Source organism: Artemia franciscana, chromosome 1, assembly GCF_032884065.1.
Source record: "Artemia franciscana chromosome 1, ASM3288406v1, whole genome shotgun sequence".
Classification (NCBI taxonomy): Eukaryota; Metazoa; Arthropoda; class Branchiopoda; order Anostraca; family Artemiidae; genus Artemia; species Artemia franciscana.
Genome location: NC_088863.1, coordinates 12,308,887 through 12,329,992, shown reverse-complemented (window position 1 = coordinate 12,329,992; position 21,106 = coordinate 12,308,887). Strand labels below are relative to the sequence as shown.

At 35.5% G+C, this 21,106-nt stretch overlaps 2 protein-coding genes across 2 annotated transcripts; one reads left to right on the top strand and one right to left on the bottom strand.

The window, feature by feature from the left end:
* The first annotated feature begins 1,079 nt into the window (after positions 1–1,079).
* Positions 1,080–20,857, top strand: LOC136025738 (uncharacterized). Its single transcript, XM_065701726.1, has 6 exons — positions 1,080–1,223; positions 3,451–3,520; positions 11,505–12,406; positions 13,292–13,454; positions 18,594–18,653; positions 20,650–20,857. Exons 1-6 carry the CDS (start codon positions 1,189–1,191, stop codon positions 20,704–20,706), a joined length of 1,287 nt encoding a protein of 428 aa, XP_065557798.1. The 5' UTR covers positions 1,080–1,188; the 3' UTR covers positions 20,707–20,857.
* On the bottom strand, positions 5,342–8,715 carry LOC136041793 (type II inositol 1,4,5-trisphosphate 5-phosphatase-like). Its single transcript, XM_065726590.1, has 2 exons — positions 8,461–8,715; positions 5,342–8,419 (listed from the first exon to the last, which is right to left on the bottom strand). The coding sequence occupies exons 1-2, from the start codon at positions 8,713–8,715 to the stop codon at positions 6,113–6,115; spliced, it is 2,562 nt and encodes an 853-aa protein (XP_065582662.1). The 3' UTR covers positions 5,342–6,112.
* Positions 20,858–21,106: the final 249 nt, after the last annotated feature.

Below are 21,106 nucleotides of genomic sequence, written 5' to 3'. Positions count from 1 at the left end.
ATTTATCAACTGCTCAATCGATGATGACCCTGTAGTTTAGACCTGTAGTATAGTTTAGACTACATATGATTCACTCGCTGTATGTTTGCCAAAAGTGAAGAGAAGAATCGGCTAGAAAAGTTTTCTTTCTTGGGTTTGTAACTGATGAAACCATCCTCCAGAGTATGTTGAATGTTCTGAAAGTTTTGGACAATTTAAGACCTTTTCATGGAAAGTTTTTTTCTACTTGGAGGACTTTGGTAGCATAATTCCGTCAAAATCCTGAGGAGGGGGATTTGGAGCCAGTTTTCCCAAATCAAGTGAAAATGACGATAAAAAAAAAATGAAAAATGAGTCATATACTACCATAAAGGCAAAGATATATTAGAGAAAACTGACCTGTTTCTCACAATGCTTGAATTATGCAGGCTTATCCTAGTTTCGACAAGATTGTGGTTTGACAATGGGTGGGGAAAACTGGGGCCTTGAGGGGGCAGATGCTTCCTGCCTCATAGCAAATTACGCTCCTGGAGAACTTACAGGTAACGACGTTCAGAATTTTGGTATTTTAGTTTTGAATTTTTAGTGTGATCTTTTTTTTTTTTGGCTGCATTAGTGTCCATCAATTCAAAAAAATATTATAGAGAAACTACAAAACTTTGGGAAGCGGCATGATAGGTCTCGATATTTTTTTAAGTCAAAAATGAGAATGTAAACATTAATGCATTTAATTGACTAGTTTTCTGTATAATTTAATTAATCTTTTCCGCTTTTTCTTCCCTTATTTGTTCCTTTTACCCAATTGTATTGCTTGAAGGAATATTGAAATCTTCTAGTGTTGTTATCTTAACATAAAAATAAATCGCCTTTAGATGCTCAAGTGAGTGTTACCTTAGGATTCCCTAATTTTTCTTTTGAAAGGGATGGAATTAGATATTTTTGCTTTCTGGATGGGGTTTCAAAATGCCAAACAAGGGCATTTTAAGTAGGGATTTCTCTGAGGGAGGTGTGGCTTCGTTGTGATTAATATCATGGGATCCTTGAATGTATACATATAGTAGCATGTATCCATGCATATTTTGTTTTATGTATGTTATTATATGTTATTCGTTTTGACAGAAAGAGGCTCAACAAAGAGTTGGAAAGAAATATCAAAATTCTTTGTCTCCAGAAGAAAAGAAACACTATGAAGAAATCTATGCCGAAAGCATGAAGAAGTATGAACAAGAGCTGGCAGATTTTAGGTAAGCTTCATTTGAGTACTAATCTGTTGTAATACAGTAGATTGATGCTCTGCTTGGCAATGCGGGGCCCAGGGCAGGGTCGGCAATCCCCGCCGCAGCAAGGTTGGGCAAGGGACAAGCTTGCTACTTGTTCCTGTAAAAACACACAGCAACTAAAACCTCGATTTGACGCCCTATGCGCCAGCAATGGCTCTGGAGGATCTCTATCCCTTAAGGATCCTTTTTAACCAAGAGGGGTCCATATCTGGATAGTCAAGGGGCATGGGCTATATAATAGTTATTTTCTTCAAATTATTGGACAGTTCCGACTCCCCCCCCCCTGTCACAAACACAATATAAGTAAACGAAACCTGCTCTCCCCCCTCCCCCCTTCTTCGCAAAAAAGACTTAGATATATAAAATATTCTTTAGGGAAGCTTTTTAAGTTCAAATAATGCGAGGTGTGTCTTACCGACGGGCTAACATTAGAATGTGGCACAAATAATTTCGTAATCAACAACACAAGAGACATAGTAGTAAGATTCAAACCCTTAAAAAGGATAAATCCTTATCCTATCCTATCATTTGAGCACAATTCTCATGTGTACTGACATATTCATCAATTTTTTTATGGGTACTTAGTTTTTGTACTTACCTGTATATCCATTTGTATTTACTTACCTATGAACTGTGTACTAACCTATTCATGTGTACTTACCTATTCATCTTTTTTTTTTTTTTTTTTTTTTTCTGAAATTTGAATTCGGCCCTACGGGGCTGGTGATAGAAATTTTGAAATAAATATCTTATCTGAGATTGATCTCTCAAATTATCAGCTGTTCCCCTATTAAATGCTTTTATTGATTTTTGTTTTAAGATCAATAAAATATTTATTTCAATAATGGCTGTCACAAGTCCCCATAAGACTAAGTTTTGAATTTCGGGGTCAGTAAATAAAAACAGACGAAACAAAAAAGTATAAAGAGCAATGAAAAGACTGGCAAAATATTGCCGAAATTGAAATTGAATAAAATTAAAATGAATAATTTCTTTTGAAATAAATTGAATAAAAATAATTAATTGAATAAAATTGAGATTAAAATGAAAATCCATTCATTAGTCATTATTTAAACTGAAATTGATCATAACATGTTTAAAATATTAAACAAGTAAAAATTAATAAAACAAAAAAGATATATAAACCTTAAAAAAAGGAAGAGTAAAAAATAAGCAAACCAACACAAAACAAAGGCTGTTTCATGTTAGGTCGTTGTGTAAATAAGAGCAAATACCTGTTTTCCTTTCCTCTTTTCATTGTATCCAGGCTCATCGTGGCTCCCAGCATATGACGACATGTCTTCTTTCAGAGGTTTCGCTCTAAGGTGGCAGCCTCTATTATTTCCTGCCACTGACGATCCCAACGATGGCCGTATTTTCTGAACCCTCCGATTGGCTGCTGATCAAGCTTCACTGCTGCGAGCTACGTCATCTTTTGGCTTCCTGTTCTCTTCTTCCATATTGGCGGTGGTAGACATTTTAGGCATCTTTTGCTTGTTTTGTCATCTGGTCTGTGCATTATGTGCCCAAACTATCTCAGTGTCTGCAATAATATCAGAGACAAGTGGGTGATCTCCACATCTTCTCCTGAATTCGTCGTTCGAGATTCTATCTGAGAGGCGGATGCCTAGGATATAATGGAGGCATTTGTGGTTGAAGGTATTTCAAGATCAATATGTTACTGGAACACAGGACTCATCTTAAGACTCACAAAGTAATTAGAGATATTTGAATCCAATGGGCATGTGTGCTATGTCCTTCTAAGGCAACAACTGCTTTTGTTGAGTAGTCGAGTACTGTATATGTTCAGGTCTGTACACATATGTACAGGAATTTTCAGATATGTTTAGGATTTTAGCTGATCCCTGGAAGTTCAATTCACCTAACTCAACTGCTTTCTTTAGGGTATAAACCAAATTTTATCAAGAAAACGGTTTTAGTCCTTTTTTACAAAGAACAAAATTTTGTGTCCAATATTGCTGCAGAAACTGTGGCCAAAAATTGCACCCGCTGTACTGCCAGTATAAATTTTTGACTCCTCATTTAAAAGGAAAATTTTGCAAAAAAAACAAACAAGATTTTTACCCCCCCCCCCCCCCCGACTCTATATTTTCTTTACGTTTCTGGTCTTAGTCAATTTGTTGTTGTTCTTCAATAGAATAGTCGATTAAACATGTTATCCGTCTTCTAGAGCAAGGCATCCCGAAGCTGCAGCTGAAACGGACGCAAAGAAAATGCCTGAGAAAAAGAAGACGAAACAGGTAACTTTTTTTCATAAATCAATTAATATAAGTTGAATCAAGTGGCATCTTTTTGGTTGTATTGAAAATGTAGAAGCACGTTTTAATTTTACATACCCCAGTTTCAACCATCATTCCCTTAAAGAAATCAAGAAGTTAAAAAAACCTAATGGATCTTTTTTTTTAAGTAAAATTGGTATTTTCGTGGTTGATATTTTAAATTTAAGAAAGTGTAGAAACATTATGCTAGACGTACATTATTGATATGAAATATGGGACTAAAATTCAAAGTCTCTTCTTCTAGACTTGCTGATTAATTGAGTTTCGATGTTAAAAGAGTTTCGAAATTAATCATAAAAAGACATTAGTCGTTTCAGCTAAGATTAAATGGGGTATGAAGAGGTGTTATTATATAACGTCATAATTGACTGCGTGGATAGCTTTACTTAACTAGATAAAGTTGCTAGTATGGATTATGGATCGATCCTTTGAAAGACTTAACTCAGGGCGGCAGGCGTGCCGAGTACAGCCTATAGATGGATTCTCATTATCGCTTGTCGTCTAACTCCAGACAATTTGAGCCGTTTCTTGATGACATTACGACACCTCTTCTTGATCTCATGACGTCACCACAGATTATTTAAAACCACCTTGGGAAAAATGCAAATTTTCTGCTTAAAGTCCTGACCTATTTAAATCGTTCTTGTGACCTGAAATGCCCTAATTCTCGTTTTCACATCTCTTTTAACCGCCTGCGTCTTTGCTCTTTATTTTTATTTTTGACTCGCTCAGATTCTTGGTGTCGCTTGTCTTCTAGTCGCGTAGGTTCTGCTCCTCATTTTCAATTTTGTTTAGCCTAGATTCCCGTTTTCACATATCTTCTAACAGCCCGTGTCTTTGCTCTTCATTTTCATTTTTGACACGCTCTGCATATAGTAGTATCGTACCAAGCATAGATGACAAATTCTAAATTCAGGCAGTACTCAACTTGAATTACTGTGTATCGACATGCAATGGATACGCATTATCAAACACTTTCAATTACTAACTTGTATTGCCATATGATTCTTGTGTACCAATACGTAAAATCAAACTGAATCTGGTCCCTAATATTAGAATCGTCGTAAAAATTTATACCAGGTAACGGTAATAGCTCATAATCGTTCTAAAAGCTGACCTACTTCGAGCAACAACTACAAGATGAGACCTAACGGCAACCTTAGGGAGAGCTAAGGGTACCTAAACACAGGGGAACTCCTCCCACGTGATTGATCCAAAGGCCATTCCCTGGAAAAAAGCCAAAGGATTGAGTCCTAAAAAGCAATTTCCCGTGTCTCCCCTCCTCCAAAGAGTTGAACCTACAGGTAACAATAACTAAGGTTCTTACTGCCACAGAGCTAATTTGTACACCAGATTTTTGGCATAAAACGAATCCTTATGTGATTTCACTCGTTCATGTGTCATGAGGATTCACCGGCTGGGTTGAAGTATTTTTAACTGAATTCCTGAAAAACACATCCGAAAAGATGATCAAATGCTGAAGTTTAGACGAATCGATTTGGTTTATGATCTTTATCTAACGCTGAAATTCATAAATAAATAGGAGCAAAGTTTTGTTTTTAAGAAGAGTGCCGGGGCTTGTCATATTCAGTTTAACGAAGTCAGAGTACACTTAAAAGGAATTTTTTTTACAGATTCGATTAAACTATTCAAAGATCTTTAGGAGGGATATATGAACAGGTTAAAAAAAAAAGGAAGTAAAAGGTGACTTGGTCCAATATTCATCAAAACTGAAAATGGAATTCTCATGACAATTGCTACACCGACATTATTGGCCTTTTTATACTGATTCTAAATATATACAATTCTTTCAGTTTATTGTTACCCACCCAAAACCAAAAATCTGAGAAAACTTGCCTGATTTTTGAAAAAATGGGAAACACCCCCAATAAAGCAAGCAATCTCATTGAAAATCCCTTTATTTCCCTGTTCATTTTTGAACCTCCTTCAACAGTGTAATTCTGTACCCTAAGTCTCTCAACGTTTGTACCCATCCTATTCATTTTTGAACCTCCTTCAACAGTGTTTTGAAGCTAATTCTGTCACCCGAGTATCTCAACGTTTGCACCCATGAAAATATGACCTATCTAATAGGGTATTTATTAGACTTTATTTAACTTAATACCTAATTCAATGTTTTGTTTTTGCCTATTGTCTTTTAACGCATGCAACTGGCAGGCCAAATCCAAACAGCTGCATTTTGGCTACTTTAGGCAAGAGCCATTTTCCGCCAAAACACAACAAAAAAAAGAACGAAAACATGGAACTGCGCAAACCATGGGTAAAAGAGCCACGGGCAAAAAGTATATGATACAAATGTATATGTGCCCCATTTTACAATGTTAAAAGAAGGAGTCGGGTATCTGGGCTCCTTTAGCCTATGCATGATGACGTTCATGCATGCTAGAAGCTTGAGAAAACTGTGGATAGGCGAGCACAAGCACCTAATTGATTGGTATCAGAAAATTTATAAGTTGGACGTCTGTATTACATACGTTTTGTCTGTGGTAAGAACCACTCTTAAATTTAAATAGTGAAGCTACTTTTAATAACTTACTCAATCCAGTCCCAATGTGGGGCAGTAAGAAAGTGGAGCAGGAAATCCGCTTTCTTCTTCTCTTCTGATTGATAGTAAGCTGCCGTCGTTATTTTATGATGATGTAGCCCATCTCGAAGTAAAACACTACCAAATATTGCGGCAAGAGATCGAGCTTCCAACTTATTCTTCAAGGAATGAACAAGCAACTCCCTTAAAAAGGCTACAAGGTGATGAAACACCCTTCGATGCAAGCCTGGTAGTCTAGCTACAACTTTTTTGACGTCTAAGTATGTAGAACTAGCCTCCATTGCTTCGGCGTACATTCTAACTGGAATGACTGGTTCTGGCAAGGCGTCCAAGAAGACTAATAAAGCTTCACCAACTGAATGAATCGATCCCGGTAAATTGTCAGGCATTGAAGTATCCAGTATATCCCGAATCACACTAATCTCTGCACCAAGGCCAGGAAGTTCAAACAAGTTCTCTTTTTCCGTTCCCTGTTTTGTAAGTTCGTCTAAAAGGAACCACATTTCTTTTGGTACGGCCAAAATACTTTTACGGTTGTTTTCGTGCCAATCATCGACTTCACCATGGTAGTGGCGTTTTTCCAGAATTAGAACCTCTTCAGCGGAGTAATCCCGGATTGGTTGTGGAAGTCGAACTAGGGCACCAATGGAGGAGCCGAAACAGCTAGGCTCGTAAGATCCGATTACACTGATGAATAGATCTTTGCCACCTTCAAGATGTAGAACCAGGATATCCTGGAGTGTATCTTGGCCTGTTGATAATTTACCAGCCGTCCTTTTATCCACATAAATCTCAAGTTGAATTTCTGTATAATCTCCTGGCATGAGAAATCCCGTATGCGGCTCAATAATTAGCCAAGGCTTGCTATAGTTTTCCTCTCTCAGCTTGTTGATAAATTTGTACTGTAGAGGAACCTGTCCGGTGTTTGAGATCGTTAAAAAGTTCGATTTATTTTCGAGGAAACGCACTGTTCCAAAATCGATTTCTGTTCTAGAAACTGCTATCTGAGGCAAATAATCATTTTCAAGTCGGTCCAAATGTTTCATAACTTCTTCATAAATTTTCTTATATTTTACAATGTCTATAGCTGCAATCGGAATTTCAAAGAGGCTGCTAACTGGCTTATGATCACTTATTCTGAGAGAAGGATGACTCCTGTAGACTATTTGGTCAACATCATCTGCTTTCCACAGAATTCGGTCGGTCCAGGCAGGTGCCCGATTTTTCTCACTTGAATCCCAGTTATCGGTTCCAGTATCATACTTGTAGGTTGGCTGGAAATTGAGAATGCCCTCTTGATAACCATAGAACGCTCGTTTTATGCGTTGTTGTTCCCGCAGTTGGTCGAACATGATCAGGTCTTTATAGTTGGCAGTGTCTAGTAAATTCTTTGCTGCCAGCCCTTCGATGCCCGTTAGCCGGTAGTTTAAGTCTCCAAACCAAAAAACTAGATCATGATCTTTGATGGTCTTAGCTGGCGGAAACGACATTCGCGTACAAATATCATGATAATCTTGATTTCTACGTTCACATTTCTTGATTTGGGCAGCTAAATGGCAGTTAACTATGCACACCGATGTGCTATGTAGCTCAAAACGCACTCCTACACCACCTTTGTTACCCATTTTCCCCAGAAAACCTGTTCCAACTGTCTCTACTGAAACTCCTCGAATGTAAGCAGCAAACCGTTCTTGGACTAGAACTATAAGCATGATCCCAACGAGACGAATTAATTTAACTTTCCTATATTTGGCCTTGGGATGAATTCCTCTTAAGACTGTCCTCAACCACTCTTCCTCTTTTGGAGTATCCATGAATACATAGGCCTCTTTGCTCAAATACAGCTCCTGAAAGCCAATGGCATACATATCTGGAGGCTCATCGTCGCAAGAAAGCCAATCAGATAGTGAGGTTGTGGGTGATTTCCCGTTAACATTATATGTTCCAACAAATAGTTTGAGCCGTATTGTGTTTGTAAAATCTTTCTTTCTCAGAGACATTTGTTGAGTGACTAATGTCTCTCTCGGCTCAGAAGCTACCGTGGGATAAGAAGTGGTTTCCATCACATCTCCTTGGATTGATAGCGCGTCAACTGCCTCTTCGAGTGCGTCAATAGTTTCCTCAACACATACATTTTTCAATGTCGTGGAAGTAACAAAAACTGATACGTCCATCGCTATTTTAGGTTTAAGAGTGACTGCCCAATTGAAATCCTCAGCAGTCAGAGATAAGTTGGCATTTTCTTCAATAGCTTGAAATAATTTTCCAGCAAATTGGTTTGTTCCATCACCAGACTGCGGCACATATTTGTATACTGGAAATCATTTTGCACAACAGCTAATTCAAGTTTATCTTCTTCGTTTGCTCTAATTTCACAAACAAGGCGTGTAGCAACAGGAAAGACTCGTTCTAAAAAGGGAGCTGGATCAAGAAGTGTATCATCATAAGCAACGATGGTTAGAGAATGTGTTGTTCCATTCTTCAGAAGCACTAAACTCCTCAGGGATCCATACAATTGACTACCAACAAGACCTGTACCTAACTTAGAAATTATTTCAACATTTGAACCAAAAAGGCTTCTTATATCCATTTCCTCAAAAGAGAGACATACGATATTGTTTCAAAACAACTCAGTATGACATACAAAGAAGTTCTATCAGTAAATAAATCCAAGAAGGTGGGGTTATTTTGAATCTTGGCAATTTCCGAGGTTCAATTATTCTCTTATTCTCATTTTTGCGTATCTTGTAACCGCCCGTGTCTTTGCTCTTCATTTTCATTTTTGATACGTTTTGATACTCACTGTTACATATCTCCTAACCGCATTTATCTTTCTTCTTCATTTTGGATTTTGGTTACTTCAGACAATTTGCTTTAGCGGCCCGTATTGGTCGTCCAGGATATGCCATTTCACCAATTGTAAATTTAATATATTCGGGCCGTGGTGGTTCCAAAGAATCATCATTTGTAATAATTGCAAATTTTCGCTTCTGGTGAACGCTGGTTGTGTTTACTTCTTATGTTCCATGTAGATAGTCACTTTTATCTAACACAAAATCAAGCTAATTTAAAAATTAAAACATTAAAATTATTGCTCAGGCGCTATGAATATTTTGCAGTTTACATGATAAATTTAGCGATTCTGAGCTGACGTATGCTGACAAATGTAGACATAAATACGTCTACGCGTATTATATTAACTTCGATTTTTTTTTATTGTATGACGTTTATTGTATGACGTGGCACTCCGCGTCAACTAAGCTTCAAAATGTTGATTTTCTTTTTTAGAATTTTTGAATTGTTGTAATACCTTGTCAACATATATACAAATATTTGTGCAGTTACCAGTGTTTTGCTCTTTAAGCATTTTAATGTAAAATTTTCCATACAGGAAAGTCTTTATTTTTTTTTCAAATAAGCGTGACAATTGTGACGATGTCAATGTAAGACTGATTTATATAAAAATGACGTCACTCACATAATCACTCACATTTCTTCTTCTAAAATTAAGGCTCTTAACGAATTTTCTCAAAGTTCTGACCTATCTAGATCAAAAGAATCATGGGTGTTGCCTGTAAGGGTCTTAACACGTTGTTAACTATAACAATTTAACCGCAATAAGGATTTGTCCTTCAGTTGAAATTTTTTGATTAATATCGTGTTAAGGCCTGATAAACACTCGATATCGCGTAAAAAAAGCATAAAAGAAGCTTGAATTACCCGGTCTCCAACATTAAAACTATACGTGCAAGTAAAAAAGCGATAAAATTTCCTCACAAAAACACTCCCATCCAATCCAAAAAAATAGAAAAAACAAGAATTTTAAGAAAGAAGAAAACAAAATTTGTCGTCTGAGAACTGTGGACCAAATTCGTAAGTCTTTAAACAGTGCAGTTTCAATAACTTATAATATTAATATCTATTTTATTCCATAATATGCACATTTTTCTTCTTTTTTTTTCTTTTCTATGTATTTAGGCACAGCCGTATGATCAAAATGGTGTCTGCTATTTTCATTAAATTGACATTCTAACAATTTTAACAATTCGACAATGTAATTGACAATTTTATTTATTCATTAAATTGACATTGACTTCAAAGAAAATAATTTTCGAAGTTGCTTTGTCAGGTCTAAATGGAACGAGCGAATGCAAGGCGACTGTGAATGCAGCTCCATGATACAAGAGAGGGCAGAAGAAAAATTGTAAATTTTATAAATATTTTTTTGAAAATCGTCATTATTGTCAAAAAAATGTCAAAAACGTTGTTGTCAATTATTTTTTGCCACCATTCTTTTCTGGGTTTATTTTCGTAGTTCCAAACACATCAAGAAAAGTACGAAAGATCTGTAAACCATTGTTTGACTAAAAATCTTCACGGAAAAATTATATATATTTCGCTATTTTTTCACTTTTTAAACTAGCTTTTAATTTTAATTCATTTTATTGCGTTCTTTAGTGCTACCATAGGGTGATAACCCACCAGTCCAGTCTTTCTTTATTTTTCCTTATGAAGGGATATTTAAAAATATTACATGATGGGCTCTAGAGGAACGTGTAAACTGGTGATAAAATGAATCCCAGACTGTCTTGGATGAGTTGCAACATCCCTCATTGGATTCTAGTAGAGAACGGATCTAGTGTATTCCTGAGCATGGATCTATTAAGGTTTCTTACTAGACTTGGAACCTTAGCTTACACCTAACCTACTTACAGTCTAATGAATTAAAATTGATATTTAAAAAATGTCTTTTCTGCTAGAAAGTTTTTTTCCCCAATTCTCATCTTATTTTTCACCCTGATCTTGGCATGACATATTGCAAACGAGAATCACTCATGTGAACTATAATCGTTGGTATGAAGGGCAAACTTCGATATGAGATTTACCAAAAGAATAACAAATAAAAATAAACAAAAAGTCGTTTCAACTGCCTGGATAAATTGAACTTGTTTAAGATTAAAACTGAAAGCTTTAGGTGGTCACGAGATGAGTATCACTCTTTTAGCAGTTACAAGATCTTTCATGGATGCCCCATGCTCCCATTTTCGTCCTAATTTTTTCTTTTTTTTAGAGTAGCATATATAATAGTTTTTCTTTTATATCGTAAAGAAGGTAACGAAATATTTCCCTAGGTCACATAATTGTCATTAGAGAGTTTGAACTTCTTTTTCAGCATGTCTGAGCTTACCATAAATATAACAACTGTGATTTCTTTTATTTAGTCTAAAAAGAAATTACCCTCTCATGTAGGTCAAGTGGAAGGCTAGCTAAAAAATTTTATTTTTTCAAAATTATAGCAGGATCTCTTGTATCCTCTCTATAGATTTACCTTTTATCGTAATTGTGTTGTTTTTTTTTTTATCTTTTGCTTGTTTTTAGAAAGAAAAGGCAGCCAAGAAGGAAATTGTAGCTTCTGATTCTGAAGATTCAGACTTTATTGAGCCGAAAACCAAAAAATCAAAATCAACCGTGACACAAGCCAAAAAGATTCAGGATGTAAATGAGACTGACTTAAAAAAGGAAAAACTCAAATCTAATGATAGTGAAGAAGAAAAAAGTGCTACAAAGAAAAAAAAATCAGAGGAAGAAAAGATAAACGGCAAAGCACATAAAAGAAAGGAAACTGAAAGTGAGGACAGTGACTCTGAAAACGAAGAACCTGCTAGCAAACCCGCGATGAAACCGGTAAATCATACAAAACGACAAATGCTAGAAAAGAAGCAGATAGATTTAAAGGGCATAGACTCAGAAGACTCACACGAAGTGAGGACGAAAAAAAGCCAAACAAAAAAGCTGATGGTTTCTGCTAAGGCTTATGAAAATGATGCAGAACCAAATCTCAAAGTGACAACTTCGACCCCAAAGTCAACAGTTTCCCTTGCTCGCAAAATTCCTCCTGAACTTGACTCTAGTGATGAAACGGATGAAGAAACAGATGATGTCAAATCTTCAACAGGTAAGCCAGGAAATGGGGAACGAAATATTCAGTCTGTCAAACTCCAGCGTAATAAAGACTCCTCTTCTGAAAGTGAAGAGGATGGAAGTGAACAGTTGAATAAAGAACCGGCAAAAAAGAAAGATGAAAGTGCTGATAGCGATAATACAACGCCATCGCCACTGCCAGTAAAGTCTACAAAGAATGCGCGCGATAATCTGAAGAAGAAAGTGCAAAAAGGTCAGAAGACTTACCTAAGCGTTAGCGAAATGAAAAGGCTCGAGTACAATGAATTGATTGATGCTCTGAAAAAGGCTGTTCCTGGCTTTCCTGTACGGAGCTCCTTGTAAGTTTAATCTGCCACCTCTCTGTCACCTGTATCTCCTCCCCACTTCTCGCCTCCCCCCTCTCTCTCTCTCTCTCTCTCTCTCTCTCCTTCCTCTCCTTTATCACTTTCCCTCTCTCTCTCTCTCTCTCTCTCTCTCTCTCTCTCTCTCTCTCTCTCTCTCTCTCTCTCTCTCTCTCTCTCTCTCTCTCTCTCTCTCTCTCTCTCTCTCTCTCTCTCTCTCTCTCTCTCTCTCTCTCTCTCTCTCCTTCCTCTCCTTTATCGCTTTCTCTGGAACGATTGTAGTATTCCATAGAAAGATTTTTCATTAAATTTGGTCTTACTACCACTACTAACAACTCCCCCGTGCACCAAGCCACCTGAGGTTAACATAGCTACACACGCTCCCTTTCAATTCCAATCTTCAAAGCCTCCCCGTTTATACTCTCCCAGGAAGTTCTCACTTTTGTTAGATCATTCTTTAAGACACCCTCCCACCTCGAAATATTCGTTTTTTTTCAGATTTTCATTTTTTTTTCGACATTACTGTTTTGTCAGTATTTTCGTTTGGTCTTATTTTCTTTGGCCTTTTGTCCCTTTTTTCTTTATATCAACATGCAGGAAAGGAGCTGTCCTAGTTTCAGGAATTTCTCCAGCTTTAAAAGTTCTGCAAAAATCCTTCTTTTTCATTATTCATATAAAATTCTATAATTCTTTAAAAAATAATTTCCATAATTCCACCAATTCTTCACAGTCACCTATAAAATTCAAAAGATTTTCCCAAGTGCCCCTACTGCTTGTTAAAAAGCAAGAACAGGTTTGATGCCTAGGTTGGCCCATATATCTTCTTTCCTCAGGAATACATACATGATATACATGATAGTACTAATATGTCACTATTTGCAGGGGAGCATTAGACGTTTTTATGGAAATTTATCCTATTACAAGGGATCTGCAAAATGCTAGGAAAAAATTCAAGAGATTGGAACCCAAGGAACAGGAAGAAATTATCTCTATGTATCGTCAAGAACAGCATGATTACGAAAAAAGGATAAAACAGTTTTTTGGCGTGAGTTTTTTCTGTATTTTGTCTTTTTAGTTGTAATGACTCATTTATAGTATTCGTTTCCAGTTTGTTTCAGGAATTGTTTACTAATACTCATTTGAAAAAAATACATTTGTGTTTAATTATAGTCTTATTTTTTTATGCATATCTAATGAGAATAAGCAGTTTAATTTATAATAATATTTCTTTGTTTTTAGGGTTTCTTCGTCTTCATAATGTATATTTAGAAATACTATTATAATAATATTTTTTTTTTGTCCATTTAATTTATTTTGTTTCATGTCTTTCCTAATTTACAGTTAAATAATATCATAATAATATTGTTATTTTATTTTTTTTGGTCCGTTTATTAACTTTTCCTTTATTTTTTTTATTTGATTTTTATTTCACTTCATTCATAATTTATAGTTGGTTTACTCATGATTTTTTTTTTTTTTTTTTTTTTTTTTTTTTTTTTTTTTTTTTTTTTTTTTTTTTTTTTTTTTTTGTGGTGCTAATTGCTTAAGAAGTCATCCATGATTAATATCCAATTTTAATATATTGTAAAGATAGTTTAATACAACAATCGAATTTTCTATAACTTTTTCAGTGACGGATCTCCTAAATATTTGTATAGATTTAAAAATTATCGTACCCCAATATATGGTCGTATCCAGAGGGGGGGGGGTGGAACCCTCCCCCGTCTTCCCCTGAGATTTTTGTCTGGCTTTTAAAAACAGAACAAAATGAATATAAACAAAATTGTATGCGTTTTTGGAAGTTTTTGTACCCCCCCCTCCCTCCTCACAAATAATTGTTTCTCTACACATACTAATTATTGTAACCACGCTTCTGACAAAAAATTCACATCATTCCAAGATAATTTCGACGACTCTACCTAAAACTCAGGTAGCCAAAAGTTGGTTTGTCATTTGTCGTGACTTCAACAAGAATCTGAACTTTTCCTCGCTGCAAATTATACAATGTATTTTCCCTCATCACTTTCGTCTACTATATATGTGCTATCTAAATCAACGTCTTTCTTTTATGTTTGTAACTCTTACTCGACCATAAACCCCGATTTTGTCCTGGCTGATCATCCAGACACAACAAAAAAAAATATTTGAAGAAATAAAGATCGGAAATGGGGTTTTTAAGGCTAACGAAACCACTGGACGAACAAAAGGATTTTTTTGGGAGGGAGGTCACCACCCTTCTTCAGGGCTACCAGAAAAAATTAGGTGAAAATGTAAAAAAAAGAACATATGGACTAAAATTGCCCCCCCCCCCCAAAAAAAAAGAATAGGCTACCTTAATTAAAACCAAACAGCGCGGAAAGCCAACAGAAAAAAATAAGAGCCACAGTTGGAAAAATTGTAAATCTAAAAACAACAACAACGAAAAAAAAAAACAGGAAAAGAACTAAAATGACAAATCAAACCAAAATTTGCAAAATTGGAAAATTTTGAAGTTAATTTCAGAATTAGAAAACTCCCATTTTATGCGCATGAATGACTGAATTTGTTGTTCGCAAAGTTAATAAATAGTTGCCCGGATAAAACTACGCCATATGCCGTCTAATTTTAATCAGTGCTTCTTGTGCTAAAACTCTTTCAGAGTCTGTGGGTTTTGGGAGCACGTGTCATTTTTGAGTGAGAAAATGATACAAGATTTATATCTGGGATAAATCAACTATCAGTTTTTTGTTTCAGAAAACCAAAATATAAATCACTTATTCCTGTTTTTATGGCACTTAATTCGGTTAATTCGGAAAAATTATAAAAAAATGAGGTATTTTTAACTTACGAATGGGTGATCGGATCTTAACAAAATTTGAAATTTAGAAGGATATCGTGTCTCGGAGCTCTTATTTTAAATCCCGATTGGATCCGGTGACATTGGGGGGAGTTGGAGGGGGAAACCTAAAATCTTGGAAAGCGCTTAGAATGGAGGGATCGGGATTAAACTTGGTGGTAAAAATAAGCACAAGTCCTAGATATGTGATTGACAAAACCGGAACGGATACGCTCTCTTTGGGGAAGTTTGGGGGAGGGGTAATTCTGAAAAATTAGAAAAAATGTGGCATTTTCAACCTACGAAGGAGCGACCAGATCTTAATGAAGTATCATATTTAGAAGGACCTCGTAACTCAGATCTCTTATTTTAAATCACGACCGGATCCAGTGTCACTGGGGGGAGTTGGGGGGATCTAAAATCTTGGAAAACGCTTAGAGTGGAGAGATCAGGATGAATCTTGGTGGGAGAAATAAGCACAAGTCCTAGATACGTGATTGACATAATTGAACTGAATCCGCTCTCTTTTGGGGAGTTGAAGGGGGTGTTAATTCAGAAAAATTAGAAAAATTGAGGTATTTTTTAACTTAGGAACGGATAACCGGATCTTAATGAAATTTGATATTTAGAAGGAACTCATGTCTCAAAGCTCTTATTTTAAATCCCTACCAGATCTGGTGACATTGAGGGGAGTTGGAGTGGGAAACCGGAAATCTTGGAAAACGCTTAGAGTGGAGAGATCGGGATGAAACCTAGTGGGTAGAATAAGCCAATGTCGTAGAAACTTGATTGACGTAGCCGGACTGTATCCACTATCTTTGGGGGAGTTAGGGGGGCCAGTGCTTTGGCGAGTTCGGTGCTTCTGGACGTGCTAGGATGATGAAAATTGATAGGCGTGTCAGGGACCTGCACAAATTGACTTGATAAGGTTGTTTTCCCCGATTCGACCATCTGGAGGCTGAAAGGAGAGGAAAAATTAGAAAAAAGAGGTATTTTGAACTTACGAGTGGGTGATCGGATCTTAGTGAATTTTGATATTTAAAAGTATCTCGTGTCTCAGAGCTCTTATTTTAAATCCTGACCGGCATTAAGCCTTTGATTTTCCTTTTAAATTAATATATTGATTCTTAGAATTTTGCTAGAGCTCATGCCGTATGAGCTCTTGGCTCTTGATTCTTCCGACCTCGTCACGAGTGACATATGAGCTCTTAGCTCTTTTTCTGTTGGCTTTTTTCGTTGTTTGGTTTAAGTCGATTTTTTTTTCATCTAATTTCTCTGATAGCAATGAACAAGTGAGGCGGTTGCCCTCCCAGGTTATTCGTTTTCTTCGTCCAGTATTTTCATTGGGCTTAGAAAACCTTATTCTCAATCTTTATGTCCTCAAATTTGTTTTTGTTGTAGGAGGCCCCTGTGGTATACAAAATTATATTGTTGGCTGGGATATTCGTGACGACCGGGATAAATTAACTATCAGCTTCCTTTCTGAGAAAATAAATTAATTAATTTAGTTTAATTTAAATTAATTTAAGAAATTAAAAAAAATTAATTGTTCCTGTTTTTCTGTTGGCTTTCCCCGTTGTTTGGTTGGTATTAGCCGGAGTCTTTTTTTTGTGTTTTCATCTAATTTCTCTGATAGCACTGAAGAAGGGAGGCTGTTGCCCTTTTATGAAGACTCAATTGGCCTTAGAAAACCCCATTCTCAATCTTTATTTTCTCAAATTTGTTTTTGCTATGGGAGACCACCGTGGTTTATAAGATTATGTTGTCGTTTCAGATAATGCTACCATATAATACCCTCCAGGGAAAGCTATGGGAAAACAGTCGCATTTCGTGAAGGCTTGGGGTTGCACAATGCAATAATAAATTTTGGTAATTTTGGCCACCGTCGGGTGCTGAAAAAGAATTTGTGTCTCTCCAATAGACACTTTAAAAGCGTTTGACTTTATATAACATTCGCATGTTATTCTTTCTCCATTGAGAAAGAATAACTCCATTGAGAAAGAATAATCATATTGTTGGCTGGGATATTCGTGACGACCGGGATAAATTAACTATCAGCTTCCTTTCTGAGAAAATAAATTAATTAATTTAATTTGGCTAGTATGCACAATAGCATAGATGTAATGTAGGTAGGAAAGGTTTTCAGCAATTAGTAAACACAAGTACCTTGCATTTCTTGTCACTTGATCGTTGAAACAACATGCCTTATATAAAATTATAAATATATTGTGAAAATTTTCAAATTGTGCTAGCCGAGTTAATTTGGCTAGTTGTCCTAGCCGAGTGGATTGGTGCGGAGTATTTAGGATCCTTTGTCCGAGAGGGCGAGGGTTTGAATCCTAGTGTACCCAATCATTTGGTTTGGGACGGGTGGTCAGTGGCATGACTCTGTAAGCTCAGCCAGAGTCGACCCAGCTCTAAATGAGTACCCGGAGTTATCTGGGGAAGGTAAACAGGAAGGGTGTGCGAAAGTACAGGATGGTTGGCCCCCATCTCCTCATTGCAATTCCCGGTTGAAGGGTCAACCAAACGGAGATCAGCACCGCCAGTAGGGACTGTAAAGTCCAATGCCATATTCTTTATCTTTTTTTTCTCTTTCTCTATCTTTTCTCCATCGAGAACTTGGATAGACCTTTTTCTTTGCTGTCTCCTATGGAATTTGTATGGCAGTGTGCCGTGTGGCTATTCTTTGGTAGCCAGGTTAGCAAAGCCATCGCTGTTCAGAAACGTGTGAAACAAAGCCCTATGCTTAGCCCACCTTTTCCCAACAATTCCATCCGAAACGTCTTTAAAAATGTCTTCATATCTGATTGATCCCTGTATTAATTCTAACCACCTCGGATGATTTCCATGTTCTCAGAAATGCAGTTGATATATTTTGCTGGGCCCAAAGGGCTAGGAGCCTTTGTGGGAATTAGATCTGCATTTTCATTATATGTTTAATTAATTATGGATCAATGTGATCTCAATAAGATCAATCTCAAGTCGCCTCCTTGAAAATCGAGTTTCTCGTTTACGGCTCGTTTCAGCACCCTCCTGTAGTTATCAACGTTGACACAGTTTCACAAGGTACAGTATGTAAAACAAATACTTTAAAACAAAATTTTGTTAGTTTTTTTTCTTCTTCTTCTTGTCTTATGCGAACAAGATGATACTAAGAACAATTTTTTCGTGTTTTGTTTTGTATTTTTTTTTCTTCTAATGTCATTCTGTCTGACTGATGAAACAACTATACCAGAGAGAAATGTACCCTCTTCCTAATAAATGATTGTTTCTAATTAACATTTTGTAGATTAGTTTACCCTGAAGACGTCTTTATTAATAAAAAAAAATAAAAATAATTCCCTTAATTTTTTTTTATTTGTTTAGGACCTGGACAAGGAGGAAAGAGCCTTTTTGAAACTTGCTGCTCCCGTGATAGCCGAAAAGGTTAGTGTATTTGTTTTTTTAATATATTCTTATTATATTCTTAATTAGATAGAATACAGATGGACAGTAGTGTCTATACTCAATATGCACAGGGTGTGGCCAAATAATGCCCTTTTGTGGCTGATAAAAGTTTAATTATTAGGGGCGAGCAAAGCCGTATCCAGGGCGAGGGGTTTTCGGTGTTTGAACTACCCCAAGGTTTTTAATCCGAATCGTAATGCATATAAACAAATGTTTGATGTGTTTTGTGAAGTTTTTGTATTGCTCCACAACTAAAAAAAAGTACTCCCCCCCCCCCCCCCAAAAAAAAAAAAAAATTCTGGGTACGGCCTAGAGTCAAGACCGACGAAGTCCACCTAATATTGTCTCTCTATTCTTAAGTGAAACGAAAAAGCAAAAATTCATATAAAGCATTTTAAAATTCTTCCATTCAAATTTTCCTACTTCGCTGCGCTTTAGTTGAACCCTTTTCTGCTTCCCTTTAGATTTCAGGTTAATTTTGTGACAAAATTTTTGGATCATTACGATTTTTCAACCATATTTTTATTTCGGTTTCAAATCTATTGCCCATTTTCAAAACCACACTGACTCCACTGGACAAATTTTTGAACTTGATCCAAGGACATAGTCCAATCTCTGAGCAAGAAATTCTGAGCAAGATTTTCAAGAAATTCTTGAAGTTAAGTATTAGACCCCATGTAAAATAAATATATATATATATATATATATATATATATATATATATATATATATATATATATATATATATATATAAGTTGTCTGTCTGTCTGTGGGTCTGTGGATCAGGTGACGTCATGTTTCGGCTGACGTCATGAAATTAGTTGCCGTCATTTTTGTTATGACGATGCTTAGTATATTGTAAAACACATTAATTTGGTTAATAATATACCATTTAAAACACCAAAATGAACATGCTGGAGTAGTCACTCGGTGAGAGAGGGTGTCAGAACGGAGAATGAAGGTCCCAGGTTCAAATCCTGGTTAGGCTTAAAAAGGTAAAAAACTAAAAACTAAAAAAAAAAACTGAAAAAACTAAAAAAAGGTAAAAACTGCAAAAAAAACTAAAAACTAATAAAAAAATAAAAAAGTCGAAAAACTAAAAAAACTAAAGAAACTAAAAAAAAGGAAAAAACTTAAAAAACTAAAAACTAAAAAAAACTAAAAAAAAGGAAAAATGAAAAATAGAAGAGAAAAAGAATACTAATAAAATTAAAAATAAAAATAAAAAAAAATAAAAAAGATAAAAAACTAAAAAAAGGTAAAAACCAATAAAAACTAAAAAGAAAAAAAGGTAAAAAACTAAAAAAAAAATTCATCTAAAAAACTAAAAAAAAATAAAAAACGTAAAAACTAAAAGAACTAAAAAAGTAAAAAAAAGATAAAGTACATATTTAAAACCAAGATTGTATTCAGGATTTGTTCGGGGGGGGGGGGGTGATTTACAAAAAAATATAAAAACTCAACAAATATTTGTTTAAATTCATTTTTGTTACGTTTTCACGAGTAAGAAAAACATTTCCAGGGGGTTCAAATACCCCACCTAGATACGGCCTTGTATTAAACTGCTGTATAGTGTTAAATGTGAAATGAAATATTGGCCTTAGAATTAATTTCTTGAATAATTGAATTATTGAATGCCTCTTCAATAATTGATTTGTATTGTACTGTTACTAACTTTTTATCAAAAAAAGTCCCTTAAGATAAGATCTCTTATACCCTTCTAAGATCTCTATAAAACCTTAAGATCTCTAAGACCCTTAAGATAAGATCTCTTACAAGAGCTATGTGTCGCAACTCGCTGCTTGACGAGTTCTCTTGGAAGTCTCCATCATATACCAGACGCAACTAATCACTTTTCGTAGGGTGATCTTACAAATTAGTCATATACTCACAAAACCCTAGAGAACATTTCTTCCAAATAGTAGATTGGTAGGCCGATTTTTTTATTATTATTATTATTATTTTATTTTTTTAGATGGAAGCAATTGCGATTGAACACAGTGTTGAAGGTCAGAGCGAAGACGAAGATTAAGGATTTAGAGATTATTAAGGATTAAGAGCTTAAGAATTTTACAAATTGAAACTGAAGACACCATTTAATCTTCATTTGTATATATTTTGGAGTTTTCGAGTTAAATATTTGAAAATCTCTTTCAATTTAATAAATTGAGTTTTACAATTTAGATATTTTAGTAGAATTTCATGCAAGCTGGAAATAATTTCTGGACAATCTCTACAGAATAGACAGTCAGTCGTACTTTACTGAAATCAATTTATTTCCAGCTATTGGTTTTCATTTCTCATAACATAAAAAAATCATCATATTAACCAAGATTACTGAACAGAACAAATGAATATGGAATGGATTGACGTTTAATGTACATTGGTATTCATTCCGGGAAGTCTCAGCAATTCGGATTTACTTACGCTAT

What these genes read in the sequence shown, in the direction of transcription:
- LOC136025738 (XM_065701726.1), top strand. Translation starts at nt 1,189, where the DNA reads ATGAAGAAGTATGAACAAGAGCTGGCAGATTTTAG. An exon ending in CAAGAGCTGGCAGATTTTAG is followed by an intron (nt 1,224 to 3,450) that starts GTAAGCTTCATT and finishes TCCGTCTTCTAG; the next exon opens with AGCAAGGCATCCCGAAGCTG. An exon ending in AGAAAAAGAAGACGAAACAG is followed by an intron (nt 3,521 to 11,504) that starts GTAACTTTTTTT and finishes GCTTGTTTTTAG; the next exon opens with AAAGAAAAGGCAGCCAAGAA.
- LOC136041793 (XM_065726590.1), bottom strand. Translation starts at nt 8,715, where the DNA reads ATGGATATAAGAAGCCTTTTTGGTTCAAATGTTGAAATAATTTCTAAG. An exon ending in AAGATAAACTTGAATTAGCT is followed by an intron (nt 8,420 to 8,460) that starts GTTGTGCAAAAT and finishes TATGTGCCGCAG; the next exon opens with TCTGGTGATGGAACAAACCA.